General features: G+C 40.5%; 1 protein-coding gene across 1 annotated transcript in view; it reads right to left on the reverse strand.

Moving 5' to 3' along the window:
* The window catches only part of CPED1 (cadherin like and PC-esterase domain containing 1), a 326,305-nt gene extending 311,635 nt beyond the window's left edge, over positions 1-14,670 (reverse strand). Inside the window, 2 exon segments of the mRNA XM_070369325.1 lie at positions 13,476-13,967; positions 14,451-14,670. Of these exon segments, the coding sequence (XP_070225426.1) occupies positions 13,476-13,724 (249 nt within the window). The 5' untranslated portion in view covers positions 13,725-13,967; positions 14,451-14,670.
* Between the last annotated feature and the right edge of the window lie 524 nt (positions 14,671-15,194).

Raw genomic sequence — 15,194 nt, forward strand, 5'->3', positions numbered from 1 at the left:
AGGCAAAAATACTGGAGTGGATAGCCATTTCCTTCTCCAAGAGATCTTCCCGACCCAGGGATCAAACTTGAATCTCTGGCACTGCAGGGAAATTCTTTACTATCTGAGCCACAGGGGAAGCCAAGTCTCCTTAAGTACACATTTATGCCTTGGCACACATTCTGTATTTGTGCTTACTCTGAGCACCATTGGGGCTATTCACTCTCTATGGCCTCCTCATCTTGTCCCTTCAGCTCACTGGCCAGTACCAGTATACAACCTCGGGAATTATCCTGAGTAGCACCTTTCCCAGCCTGACTGAGCCTTTAGAACCCTCCTCCTCAAGCTTCCCTTCTAGAAGCTTCCATCCAGTCTGCCTTGTTCCTCCCCACACTGCCAGATGCTAAACTATCACACCACTGCCTTGAAACACAGCTTCACATATTCCTCTCAAAATCTTCAGTTCAGTTCAGTTCAGTCACTCAGTCATGTCCGACTCTTTGCGACCCCATGAATCGCAGCACGCCAAGCTTCCCTGAATATCACCAACTCCCGGAGTTCACTCAGACTCACGTCCATTGAGTCAGTGATGCCATTCAGCTATCTCATCCTTTGTCGTCCCCTTCTCCTCCTGCCCCCAATCCCTCCCAGCATCAGAGTCTTTTCCAATGAGTCAACTTTTCACATGAGGTGGCCAAAGTACTGGAGTTTCAGCTTTAGCATCATTCCTTCCAAAGAAATCCCAGGGCTGATGTCTTTAGAATGGACTGGTTGGATCTCCTTGCAGTCCAAGGGACTCTCAAGAGTCTTCTCCAACACCACAGTTCAAGAAGGCGCTCAGCCTTCTTCACAGTCCAACTCTCACATCCATACATGACTACTGGAAAAACCATAGCCTTGACTAGATGGACCTTTGTTGGCAAAGTAATGTCTCCGCTTTTGAATATGCTATCTAGGTTGGTCATAACTTTCCTTCCAAGCAGCAAATGCCTTTTAATTTCATAGCTGCAGTCACCATCTGCAGTGATTTTGGAGCCCCCCAAAATAAAATCTGACACTGTTTCCATGTTTCCCCATCTATTTCCCATGAATTGATGGGACCGGATGCCATGATCTTAAGTTTCTGAATGTTGAGTTTTAAGCCAGCTTTTTCACTCTCCACTTTCACTTTCATCAAGAGGCTTTTTAGTTCCTCTTCACTTTCTGCCATAAGGGTGGTGTCATCTGCATATCTGAGGTTATTAATATTTCTCAAAATCTTAGGACTCTCCAAATTACACACTCATTCTAGAATGTTTAAGTAGTTCATGGCCAACTTTTTTGCTTTAAAAATCAAAAACTGGCAAGAAATGACAATATCCAGTAATACCACAACATAAGTACTATCTCTAGAGGAAAGAATAAGACATCATCTAATATTGTTATCAAATTTTCAACACCCTAAACTCTATAATCCTTTCCGTGAGGGATGAATTGTGCTATAGAAGAGCGTTTGGCTTTTTTTTTCCCCCTGTGACTAGCTAAAAAAGTAACCTCCTTTGCTAGAAGTCCAGTTTTTCTTAAAGGGTCCAGCAGACGGTCTCATAGGTCAGGCCTGAAGAAGAAAGCATCTCTTTAAACAGGACAGATTACTTTGGTTTTCTCAGAAAAGCAAGAGGGAAGCATGTCTTATAAGTGGAGAAGAACCTGGATGAACCCAGGGGAGATCAGTGTTTAAGAATCCAGTTGAAAGTACAAAAGAAGAATTTAGGCACTGCTGGCCACCACAGGAAGTTCTATACTGGACACAACAACATCAGTTATACAAGTTCCCATTCATCCACTCATTCCACGTGTTATATGCCAGGCATTGTGTAAACTCAATCCCTGCCCTGATCCAACTGCCAGTCATTTATTGGAAGGTTTTGTGTAAATGCTGGACTTCACAGGGAACGGCTGCATTATTACAAGCACTTGGTTCCTTTGTTCCGGGTTTTGCTAAGAATTGTGCTTAAGATCATGTGCTCATCACTGGATGATAAGACATCCTCCCATTTATGTCACAGAAAAGGGTTTCCTTTTAAAAGTGTTATTTTATAGTAAACGCAGGAGACAATTCTAGCTTCTTGAGGTTTATATTTCCGACAGGATATATATATGTATATATACCCAACAGGATATATAGACAAATACATTGACTCTGCTCTACAGCAAACAAGTGTGTTTAAAGCAGACATAGTATTATGTTAACCACTGTTTCTTTAAAAGAAATCAGCTGACCTCCTTTTCCCTGTATCTATGCTTCCTTGAAAAAGAAAATTAACTGTTTCAAATCTATCTGCTCTTAAAATAGCTTATGCAGCATTAAAATACATGAGAAACAGGTTTAGCGTATGTGTAGGAAGTATCAGATATGTTATTAATTGTCATTATCTACACAGAAAAAAATAGTTCATAATAAAGGGAAGAGTGAGGAAAAAAGCCCATTTGAAATCTCCTCTGTCCTCTGGGTGTGGCCAGCAGGGAAGGTTTACTGCTTAATATGAAAGTCAACTTTCTGGCTGATACTTTGCAAAGGTCAGGCAAGTCCTACAGTGCTATAAAAAAGTTAATTTCCTGTTCCATTTTGCCTGAAGCATCTGTGCAGTTTGGCTAAATTAATGCTAGATTTTCCACCAGGGAAGAACCAGACTTAGGGCTGAAACTATTGGAATACCGGTATACTTCCTATTGCTTGTTAAAGAAACAGTGAAACTCAATTGTGCTTAGTTACTCAATCCAACTCTTTGCAACCCCATGGACTATAGCCCACCAGGCTCCTCTATCCATGGGGATTCTCCAGGCAAGAATACTGGAGTGGGCTGCCATGACTTTCTCCAAGGGATCTTCCATGTATCCAATCCAGGTCTCCGGCATTGCAGGCAGATTCTTTACTGTCTGAGTCGCCAGTTATGACAACACAATTCTAGACTTCTAGTGGCATTCTGAAACATAACTGTATAACCTGACATTTGTAGAGCACACAATACGTATAACTTTTTAATGAAAAAAAGGACTATTTCTGGTATTCACAGTTATGTTGCATATACGTGCATTCTTTTCCCTCAAGACACGCCAAATGCAATGAAAATATTTTCATGACGTTATACTTTGGGATATGTTAAATTAATTGAACAAAGAGACCATGAGACGGAGGTGACTCTAATGCTGCGGCGGTCTATATGAGCAGATCAAAGTGGAGGTTTTGAAACTGACACTTAAGGACAACCAGTCACAAGCAGCAAAGAAGGTTTTAAGCTACAGCCAATCTACAATGTCCTTGCTCTGCTTCTACATTTTCTCTGTAGTAGTTTCTCCCTGGATTCTTGCCCTCCAAGTGCTCCTAACCACTTCCGGTTTGGCACTGCCCAGATGGAATCAAGTTTTGCTCAGACTCTAAATTTTTCAGTATGCTTCAGTTTGCATGCATGCCTGCTTAATCACTTCAGTCGTGTCTGACTCTTTGCGACATCATGGGCTGTGTAGCCTGCTAGGCTCCTCTGTCCATGGGATTCTCCAGGCAAGAATACTGGAGTGGTTGCCATGCCTGCCCCCAGGGCATCTTCCTGACCCAGGGATCGAACTGGAGTCTCCATCTCCTGCACTGCAGGCAGATTCTTTACCACTGAGCCATTGCGGAAGCCCCATCCTTCAGTTTATCGTTTAACAAATATGATAATGTCTATTCCCCTGCCTTTTATAATCTCAGTGTTTTCCAAAGCATTCTGCCTAATTTGATCAGGTAACATCTGTGTAACAGGCATTTCCATCTGCAAGCCTCAGTCCAGGAAAATGAAACCTCCAAAAGTCAGTTATCTAAGGTCACTTAACTTTTCAGCATAGGTACTGGGTCCCTGGGCTTCGCTGGTGGCTCAGTGGTCAAGAATCTGCCTGTCAATGCAGGAAACTCTGCTTTAAACTCTGGGTCGGGATGATCCCCTGTAGGAATAAATGGCAACCCACTTGAGTATTCTTGCCTGGGAAATCCCATGGACAGAGGCACCTGGTGGGCTACAGTCCGGGGTCACAGAGTCATAAGTCAGCCACTCAGGACGCTCGCGCTGGGTTCCCATCTCCGTGTGTCCTCTTTCTCCTGGAGACGGTGCAGGAAGACGAGCGGGTACATCACGATTTGCCTCAGACACACAGACCTTTAACAGTTGTTCAGGAGGTTTCCAGAAATCTGCACTACCAGCCCCAAACCATCTACTTTTTCTTATGTCAAAACAAACAAGAAACACCAGGATCCTGGAGCAATATTACTATTCAAATAAATTCTCCTTTCTTCCCCTAGATTGTCATCAGGCTTTCCCTGCCTGAATCTCCCAGCCTGAAGTGCTGTTCTTCCCCAGATCCTTGTCTTAGTCATAGTCATAATACACTTGGGCAGCAGATAAGAGTTTCTTTTTGTCAAGATCAGGTGTGAAGTATGTTCTAAGAAATTGGTTATAAAAAGAATTAAAATGTCAAAATTTATAAATAATTTACACTTTGTAAACCAGGGGACATGAGTTGCATTCCCACTGTTTGCAAGCAAACACTTTCTTGAGTGGGAGAAGAAGGCAGTATTGTGCAGAACCCTGGAAAACCAGTGGAATGTGTCTGCATTTGACTGCACTGAGAGGGTCAAAAGAGAAAAGTGACAGACAGTTAGCATACAACATGCTGCTTTAAACATTTGCCTAAGCAGATATAACGGAGAAAGAACATAGGGTGAGGATCAAAAATATGTACTATATAGGAAACAAATAAATTTAAAGTGCTTATTTTTGAGGTCAGAGCTTAAACACAGCTTCTTATGGGGGCAGGAAGAACACCAATGTTTAACGAATGCCAACTCTGATTAGCCACCACGCTTGCTGTTTTCAAACATGTATTCAGTTTTCACTAGTAAGGTTTAGTTAGCCTCATTTTCCCAATGACAACATTGAGAGTTTAAAATCTAGGTAAAATGTGTCTGTGTGTGATTGCTAGTAAATGACACAGCTGGAATTTGAACCAATGTGGAGGAAAGCCCATGCTTGTTCCACAACATCCTGATGCTCATTAGTATTAGACTGCGTATTCAACATAGTAAACAGGTATGGGGTTAGGAACCTTGCTGAGGACAGTCAGGCCTGTTCTCCCCAGGAATATTCAGAGTCTCCAAGTCTCCCCCTTAGAGAGTTCTTCTGACTGGGCGGCAGTATAAACAGACTGGTGGGGGTTCCTATTCAGAGTCCTCAAGTAAGGATTAGCAAAATCAAATGGAGTCTTATTTCAGAGCACACTGATAGGGCCCATTCTGTACCCTCAAGTCTATGTGCTCTTTTAATTATTACTTTGGTTCATCTCTTAAGTACCCATAGCCTCTGTTAGTGAATTTAATTGAAAGTTCAACATTTTTTTTCATTAATATCCTTATCTATAACAAAATCTCAATACATCTTTTATCATTATGTTCCTTTTTTAACCGTGTGTCAGATAACCAGGATATTTTGTTTTGCTTGTTGAACCCATCTCTCTAAAGTACAAAAGTTGACAGAGGACTTTTACCTTGCAGATTGCCAACTTTGGTATAGTTTTTGTTACAGAACATAATTTCTATTTTAGAACATGAGCTCATTCTTTTGGTGAGAATGGCTCCCTAGAAAAAATAACCAAAGGAAATCAAAGGGAAAAATAAAACCAAAACATTCCTTTCACCCCAAAGGCCACAGACTCAAAGTTGATCATATGAAGCACTTTTTATAATGTCACAGTGTATCGCAGAGGTTTCCATTTCAGAGAGTTTAAGCTTATGTGAGTTTCCAATTCCATTGGAACAAGAAACGGAATTGCTTACAGGGAGAAAGAGGCAGAGGCTATTGCTGCTATTGTGAAAAAACAAGAGAGAATGACACCTATAAACTGATTGATTCCTTGATTCAAATGAAATTTAACAAACTTGCTTAAATATAAGCTTCATCAAGACTTCAATAAAGTTTGTCTAACATAAGCAAAATTCACAATTGCATAAAATCCTCTCAGTATGAACAATTTTTAAAATTTCATTGTAAAAATTTGACATAGCTCTAATCAACTATCTCAGAGAAATCCACAAACATTAAATGCTCATCACTAGCCCAACCAATTCTAGGAAAATCACATATCTATTAGTATGCTGACAACATCTCCTGAGAGCCTCCAATACATAGACCTCTCTATTTAGATGCCATCAGCACGATTTTAGAATATTTACATCTAAATCTATTTAAAATATAAAAACATGTAAAAGAAAAAGCTCAATTTTGGAAAAAATCAATCTGTTAAAAAATGGAAATTGCTTGAGACAAAGAGGTGAAATGATGGTGACAGAGAAGTGAAGAGGGTTGGGTATAGTTAGCAAGCATACAGGTTGCTAACATTTCTTTTTTTAACTTACGATAGATACTTTTTATGCTTTTGAACCGTGGTCTTGGAGAAGACTCTTGAGGGTCCCTTGGACTGCAAGGAGATCAAACCAGTCAATCCTAAAGGAAATCAGTCCTGAATATTGGAAGGACTGATGCTGAAGCTGAAACTCCAATCCTTTGGTGACCTGATGCGAAGAACTTACTCATTGGAAAGACCCTGATGCTGAGAAAGATAGAAGGCAGGAGGAGAAGGGGACAACAGAGGATGAGATGGTTGGATATGGCATCACCAACGTGATGGACATGAGTTTGAGCAAGCTCTGGGAGTTGGTAATGGACAGAGAAGTCTGGCATACTGCAGGCCGTGGGATCGCAAAGAGTCAGACTGACTGAGATACTCGAGGATATTTATTTACAGGAGAAGAATCCCAAAGAGATAAATGAGCTGAAAAGAACAAGAGAGAAGAACAAGAGAGACAGGTGATAACTGATGAAGAAATTCAATTAGCAAAATGGCAAGACCATTACACCAGGCGAAAGTGCAAGAAATGTACAGAAAGGACTTCAAGAGATACTGGTACAGGAAAAAGATGGAGTGAAGGACCCGAGAGTTCAGCAAAGGAAAAAAGAAAGAGGAGGAGTTCCTCTCATTTCCTGGCCTCTGCTTTAATGAGGACTGTCTCTGACCCTCCAACTCATGATTCATTTATTTATTCATTCATTGACCACATATTTATTCAGTGCGCATTACATGTCAGATACTGTTTTGGCACCCAGGATGTAGCAATAAACCAGTCAAATAAAGCCCTTGCTCTTAAGGAACTTATATTCTATGGAGGGAGACAGACAGTAAACAAATACATATTTATTCAGGGTCAAAATCTTAACTGCTTTCCCCTACTGTACACCCAATTCATCTCTCCACATCCTCAGCTCTAACATGTGGTTAATGCTAGCCTCGTAAAAAAAAAAAAAAAAAAAAATTCAGCTCAAACTGCAGACCTTGCTTAGAGATAAGCAGGCCTGACTCTGAGTGACATATCAGCCTCCCTAGGTTTCCTCTTGATTCTGAAGGCTCATTCTACTGTGAAAAGGCAATAGCTGAGAGGCTGGAGAATAGGGAGAGAAACTCAGCAAGGCTTTTCTCTCAGACTCTCCTTACTCATGTTCATTACAGCAATAACTCTGCTCACCTACTTTGGGAAGGCCAAATGTTAGGGTCTATAGAAACTACTGCTGCTGCTGCTGCTGCTGCTAAGTCACATCAGTCGTGTCCGACTCCGTGCGACCCCATAGATGGCAGCCCAGCAGGCTTCCCCATCCCTGGCATTCTCCAGGCAAGAACACTGGAGTGGGTTGCCATTTCCTTCTCCAATGCATGAAAGTGAAAAGTGAAAGCGAAGTCGCTCAGTCATGTCCAACTCTTAGCAACCCCATGGACTGTAGCCTACTAGGCTCCTCCATCCATGGAATTCTCCAGGCAAGAGTACTGGAGTCAGGTGCCATTGCCTTCTCCAATAGAAACTACAGAGATGGGTAAATCCTTAAGAAGATTCAATAATAATTATTCTGATAGTTAACACTAACTGAGTACTTCCTACTTGCCAGATACCTCAAGCGCTTCACATGTTTTCTCTCATTTAAGCCTCTTGTTAGCCTTGTAAGATGGGTGATAATATATACATTTTCAGGGTAGGAAACAAAATACTGAAGAGATCAAGAAATGTTCCCAAGGGAGCAAAGTAATCAGTGCTACTGATTCAACTTGAGAGCTCATGGGCTGAACCCATTCTGCCTCCCCCATTTTATCAGTTTCCCAGGACTGCCTGTTCAAAGTACTACACGCTGAGTGGCTTAAAGCAAAAGAACATTCAGTTCAGTCGCTCAGTCGTGTCTGACTCTTTGCGACCCCAAGAATCGCAGCACGCCAGGCCTCCCTGTCCATCACCATCTCCTGGAGTTCACTCAAACTCACGTCCATCGAGTCGGTGATGCCATCCAGCCAGTACTGTCTCACAATTGTGGAGGCTAGAAATCAGAAACTTAGGTGTTAGCAGCACCATGCCCCACCCCCTTGAAACATGCAGAGGAATCCTTTCTGGCCTCTTCCAAGCATCTGGTGGTTTGTTGGCAATCTTTGGGATGCCTTGGCTTGCGATTGCATGACTGTCATCTCTGAGTCAGCGTCCCAATTGGTCTGCCTGCCTTCAGTTCAGTCCCCTCCAGTCCATTCTGCAGTGTGCATTCTGGAGTAGTCTGTCTAAACCTAAGTCTAATCATACCACATTTTGCTTTTCATTCTTTCGGGGTTCCCTGTTACCTTCAGGAGAGAATCTAGATTCCGTATCATACCCTCATTTCCAACATCTAGACATCTAGACCCTGCTGAACTCTCTACCTCATCAATTTGCCTTCTTGCTCTGCTTCCCTTAACACATTACACACACACGCACACACACAGAGAGAGGCTAATTTCTTCTTTGCGCATGCAGTGTTTTCTTTTCTTTCTCTACCCTTTATAGTTCCCTCTCATCTTTCAAAATATAGTCTTAAAGTTATGGGTTTCCTGACATTCTATTTATTTACTTGTCTATCTCACAGTGCCTTATATTGGGTTGGCTAAAAGTTCATTTGGGTTTTTTCATTACATCTTATGGGAAGACCCAAATGAACTTATTGATCAACTCAATAATTCTGTATCACCAGTACCTGGCACAGTGTCTGGCACAAATAAACTGCCCAACAAATATTTACTAAATGAATGAATAAGTGAATGAATGAATGAAAGGGATGAGAAGGAAACAAGCTAAAGAAAGGTTTATTTTTCCCCACCCCCAGTGGGAGAGGAGAGTTCTTAGTGAAATAGTTATAAATATCTCATTTAAAGAAAGTGATGTCATTTCCCAAGAGTGGGTACATATTTAGAAATTTTGTGTAGATTTCAAAAAGCAAAATTAGCACAAATATTGGATCAGACACTAGATCACTGTGCCTCACGTACTCTTCCAGTGGCCATTTCGCATGCCACTGTTGTGATCATAAAGCTGTGGGACACTTCACCCCCGTGGCCATCACAGACCTAGAAACTCCTATGCACAGTACAGATTGAAAGGGAGGGGACCACTCCAATTTTTCCCTGGTAGCACTGCAGTCACTGAAGCCCTGACCACCCCCCCAACCCATGGCCACCCAGAGAGTCAAGGCAACACTACTTAGAAGTAGCATGGGACCAATTCTAACAAAATGAAAGACAGAAGAAAGAAAACTGGAGAGACAGATAAATTGCTTGTCCTTCTTGCCCTTTTCCCCTGGTGCCTGTTCTGGGATGTAATAGTTTAAAATGGCCTGTCTGGAAATCTCCAAATAATTCACCCACTTGTATTTGCTCTCCTTCTTCCTTTATTTCCCCTTCTCTCATGTTCCTGGGATTGTACCAACCTATAAAATGTTAGCATCTAAGTGTTTGCCATGGGCTCTGTTTCTGGGCTATACAAGAAATTTTTAGAAATTTTCAGATGTTAGATATATCATGTATTATGAAGAACACAAGCAGATTAAACAAAAAAGTATTTACAGTGAAAACATTCATTTACATTGGTTTATGGTGGGACACTGGGACAGTAGTTGTAGGGAACAGTCGCTACAGAAAGAATAAAGAAGAAATGGAGAATGAAGAATCAAGCGACAGAGAAATAGTCAGTCTCCTTGTGTAGAATCAACAAGAGATAATCAGAAACACATGGCTATGGTGAGTACAAATATATTCCCCAAACAGCTAAGTTTCCATTAAAGGAGCAGATACCAAGGAGATTTTCTTCCATTGTGTCTGTTTATAACTTAATGTGGTCCCTATGTTATGAGATATTGAAGTATTAGATTCCAGGAAAATAAAGAAATCCATTGAGTGACCTATTTCAGTGAAGATAACTGAAACTGTCTTCAGTTTGTACATTACATTGAAATAATTTTAAGAAACAGCACAAGCAATGAATGTTGAGAGAAAACCCAGAAGAAATGACACAAATACATCTGCTTAGCAAGGCTCTTTGGAAGCTCAAATGGAAAAAAAGAATTAAAATTTGGCCAGAAGAGCATTTCCTCACTATGGAAAGTTGGCATATTCTATATACCATGATCTCAATCTGTACCGAAAACGGTTTTAGACATTGAACCAGATCCCAGTTAGAAAGGTGTAAAGAGCACAGTCACTCACCTTTAAATATTTGCTACTGCAGAACCTTCTATTACTTGGCAGATAAAGCACAAAAGTTTCTCTCTGAGAAACAACTACAACCAAATCGACTGGGAAATACTTATTGCTTATTCATGAAAGTATGAAAACTATGATTCGAGAAGTACTCTGTGAGTATACTTTGGTTTTAGACTGTTTATGCCTGCAAACACTACAGCATTCATTGAAACACTTTTTACAAATGTTCTCAAGTGGATTCTTTCAGATTTTTTTTTTTTTTCCTTTTTCAGATTTATAAACTCAGACCCAACTTACACTTCCGGAAGGGGCAGTTTAAATGCACTTTAAAGTTTAAATGTTCTGCTTCTTAAGCATTTCTTATTTCCTAGTATTTCTTTCGGTCTGAATATCTGAAGGGGATTGTAGTTTCTCCCACATAGACAACCACACATACATGTACACACAATTCTTTGCATAAAATGCTTGGGTTTGGCAGACATCTTATGCCTCCAAATACTTTCTGGAATCTGTGAACCTTAGGTCAAAGCCAGATGTTTTAGGTGACTTTAATAATCACCTAAAGATGGACGGAGTCAAGTAAGAGAAAGCCCTAGTAATGTGAATATTTTGGTTTGACAATAAAATAACAAACCCCAAAATTTATAGCTAGAAACAATGCTTCTTCTAAATAATGCCTCAAAAGCTATATTTTAGGTCTTGTGGGAAAATCTAGGTAGCTAGCGTTTCATCAGTTATCTTTTTAATGAGCTTCTTAAGTAGCTGTTTTTGAGACGGATTTATGTATAGACTCCAAAGACATTTCTTTCTTCATTTTAGCCATCTGATAGAATATTTAATCTTCAAAAAGGGATTATTATGTGATTCTTTTCTGGGACATATATTGCAAGGAGAACTCATTTATATTTAGCTAACCTCCACATGACACTTTCTGGCTCTAAACCAATGGTTGGCCCAAGTAAAGTCGAAAATAGAGGTACACAGCGAATGTTTGGAAATTCAGTTTTCATATCGATTGAGCTTCTGAACTGTAACTGTGATTTCAGAATCTTGCTTATAGTTAAAATATTTAAGACTGTGGAAAAAAAAGCATCATGTGTTAAGCATTTTTAGTGAAGAACATTCTAGAGTGAATGTTTTACACCAGCAGCCAATAAGTTTCAGATGGTTTATAAGTGGCAGAAGGTCCAAAGCTAAAATGGAATTTTCTGTGACAGCCTACAAATAACAGTTAACATATGCCTCAGTTACAGGCAACAGCAGGAGTCCATTGTAAAGTCAAGTAGTGAGAAAGAAAGGCTGCAAATTAATGAGTAAAAACCTTTTTATCCAAATTCTTAGCAAAAAATGTAAGCACTTAAAGAGCAAAACCATCTCAAATATTTTTAAAGAAATTACACTCATTGGAAACAAACAAGAAGTGACTTTCAAAGTCAAAGTTTATACCCATCATGAATTTGATGTGTTAAAAACACAAATAAGGGTTATGTTAATGATGATATAAATGAGTAAAAAACACAAATTCTTCAATTATTTTAGAGAATTTAATATTTGATTCACACTTGCCTTTGAAGTTTCATCTAGATGTGTTCCTAGTTTTATTATTTGCTTTTTTGGTCATATTTCTTGACACTGCTGATAAAATAAAGTCACTCAAACGTTTTCAAATTTTCTTTGTCAAATCTGATATTATCTTGCATTTCATTTAGTTCTTTCAGCTGTGGTTTCACAAACTGTTATTAGAGCTTTGAATTTACTTATATTTAGAGAATCAGCACTGCAATAGGGACTAGATGAATGTACCATGTCATAATGCTTGCCTAAACTGCCTTGAGTGTCATCATACCTACATTACCAACCTTAAAGGATTATACGTCTGAAATGAAATATGTGAAATTTTTTTTTTTTTTTATTTTTTGTCAACAACATTTTCTCTTTTTAATTTTCAAAATTCTTTTTAGTGTGAAAGTTTTTTGGTGTTAGCAATGATGGTAGCAATAAGTTGATATTTGACAAGAAATTCTGCTCCAAACAATAACCATGATCATAGAATCTACCTAGCTCTACACATGTAAGCTATTGCTTACAGATTCCTAAATTATCTTACTACACTACCTGCTGTAGTATAGAAATCAGTGATTTTGTTATCATGAATATTTGTGCCTGTTTTCTGTTTTACGCTGGTTTGTTTTCATTTTACTAACAGGCACAAACAGAGTGGTATAGTAAAAGAAAAACTCTGTGTACTTCCTTGTGCCTTGTATTTTATCCACACTTAACAAAGTAAGATTAGTAAAGTTAATTAGGATAGTATAAATATAAAATAATCTGTATTTTCCTAATTTTATAAGCAATAAAATGCACTGTGTCAATTCTTTTGAAGAAACCTATTACACTATTATATTGCTATAGAAATGTGCTCAGCAATGATAAATAGACATAACCAATTAGAAAATGTAATTTTGGAGTAACTTGGAGTCTAGAATGGTCCGGCCATTCATACAGACTACCTTGAGAAAAGAGACAGTCAATCTTTGCCAAGTTTTATGAATCTTTGATTTATGTTCCCAAACTGTAAATCTTCAGATCTCTTAGAACCCCAATTTTTAAAAAGAATTCACATCACCCCCATCCCCTCCAAATGGTCTATTTCATTTAGCCGAAATGAAGTGAAATTCTGAGAGATAAGATAATGACCAGGACTCTCCGGAAGTAAAAAAAGAAGCTGAAGCTAGCATGTGTTTCACTGTCAGAAGGTCACTCTCTGGGCTGTGTATACTCTGGATCCTTTTCAGACCTCATGGAGGTTAATTTTAGTCTTACAGAAGGAACAGAGAGAAGCAGACTGCTATCTTTGCTGAAAATGTCAAGGCTAAGCTTACGTCCAGCCTTACCTTTCCAATTTCCTGTGCAATGTCAGAGAGAAGGAAGCACTGCTTGTCCAGGAAGAATTCTTTGGTGCATCTGCTTGCTTGGGTTTTGGTGGGTGTGTTTGGGGCAGCCCCGGGGCCAGCAGCTGCAAGCTTCTTTGTCCCCCAGAGTGTCAGAGTCTGGTAGAAGAGACAGATTGCCACCACCAAGCCCACCAAGAAGGGCCGGGAGCAAAATCGCCGACGACAGAGGAACATTAGACGACAGATCATGACCAGTTTAGCTTCACTTGGCCCCTGTCCACGTTGCCGGAAAAGTCATAGCAGCTATTTTTTGTCAGCATGAAAAAGACCAAACTGTCTTCTTTTTCCACAACTTTAAATCACATCAAGATAGCGCCATCTCCACTTAAAAAAACTTTCCGAAGCATCCTGCCAAAGAATCATAGATCCCAAACGCCTGAGGCGGTTAGTAAGAGCCCTTCCATGGAGGACAGTAAAAAGTGGCCGGCCTGGCTTAAAAAAAAAAAAAAAAAGACATCAAAATAATAATAGTTGTAACTAATAACCTGAGCGTACCCCAGGCTGCCAAACTGTTGCTTCTGGTAATGTCTTACTTTTCACAACATCCTTAAACTCACAGTAAAAGCTTCACAGGAAAAGAGAAACAACACCAAAGTAAATCTGGAGGCTAAAAACAGCCCCAGAGAACGCAATAGGTTTAAACCAAAGTGCCTGTTGCACAGCTGGAGGCAAGCCAGCTCGCCTTAACAGTTCCTCATTTTTCCTCCGGTTTTAAAGCAGTGCCGCTTTCAGTCTTTCATGTTTCTTAACTGTTTCTTTCCCTTCATTCCGTTTTAAATTGCCACTTTCCTCTAAGCCTTCGAGGCTTTTGACAGAAAAAGGGAATACACGGTCTGAATGGACATGGTTATCATCCTCAGGGTTTGGCTTGTATTTGTTTCATTCCGTTTCAAGTTCAAAGTTCTCTGTACTTACTCAGTTTTCATCCTTTTAGTCAGGAAAAAAAAAAAAAAAAGTTTCCACGATCCCCTAATGGATGGCTGACCAAAACCACTCGGAAGGAAACACCCAGTCGTATGATTCCAATTCATCTCCCACCCACGGACACACGCGCGCGCAAACACACAGACCCGCACGGGCGCGCTGGCCGCGCTCGAGGCTAGGATCCCGGAGCCGGAGGAGCGGGGAGTCAGGCCCGCGGGGAGCCAGCCCCCGGCCGGCGAGAAGGCGGGGCTAAGGCCCGGGCTCCCGGGTCCCGGGCGGGGGTGGGAGGGTTGGGGGCGGCCGGAGCGCTCTATGAGCCCCGCATCTGAGACGCCTGGCTTCCCCAGACTGGAAGCAACATTGCTCATTTCCCCCTGAAATGTGGCTGATCACCCAGAGCTGCAGAATTTTAAATATATATTTGATGTCTGTCCCCTTATGTAATTTATTTTCCCTAATCCAGCACTGGAAAAACAAGTAGGCTTTCATCAACTGATGACAAAGGTCGAGGGGAAGTGTAAACAGACTCGGTGCGTGAGTTGAGAGGATCTTCACTTGAGGGAACTGCGGTCACTGCTATGGGGATAAGAGGGTCACGGGTACTGTCTGGACCTCAGCACGTGAAAGTCTGTTTTATGCACTGATTCCACTGGAAATTATCTATCATCTTTTTTTCTGCTCTGAACCCAACTCCTATCACATCATTACTCCTCTCCTGGGCTAAACTGAATCTTT

This window comes from Bos mutus, chromosome 4 (assembly GCF_027580195.1).
Source record: "Bos mutus isolate GX-2022 chromosome 4, NWIPB_WYAK_1.1, whole genome shotgun sequence".
Lineage (NCBI taxonomy): Eukaryota > Metazoa > Chordata > Mammalia > Artiodactyla > Bovidae > Bos > Bos mutus.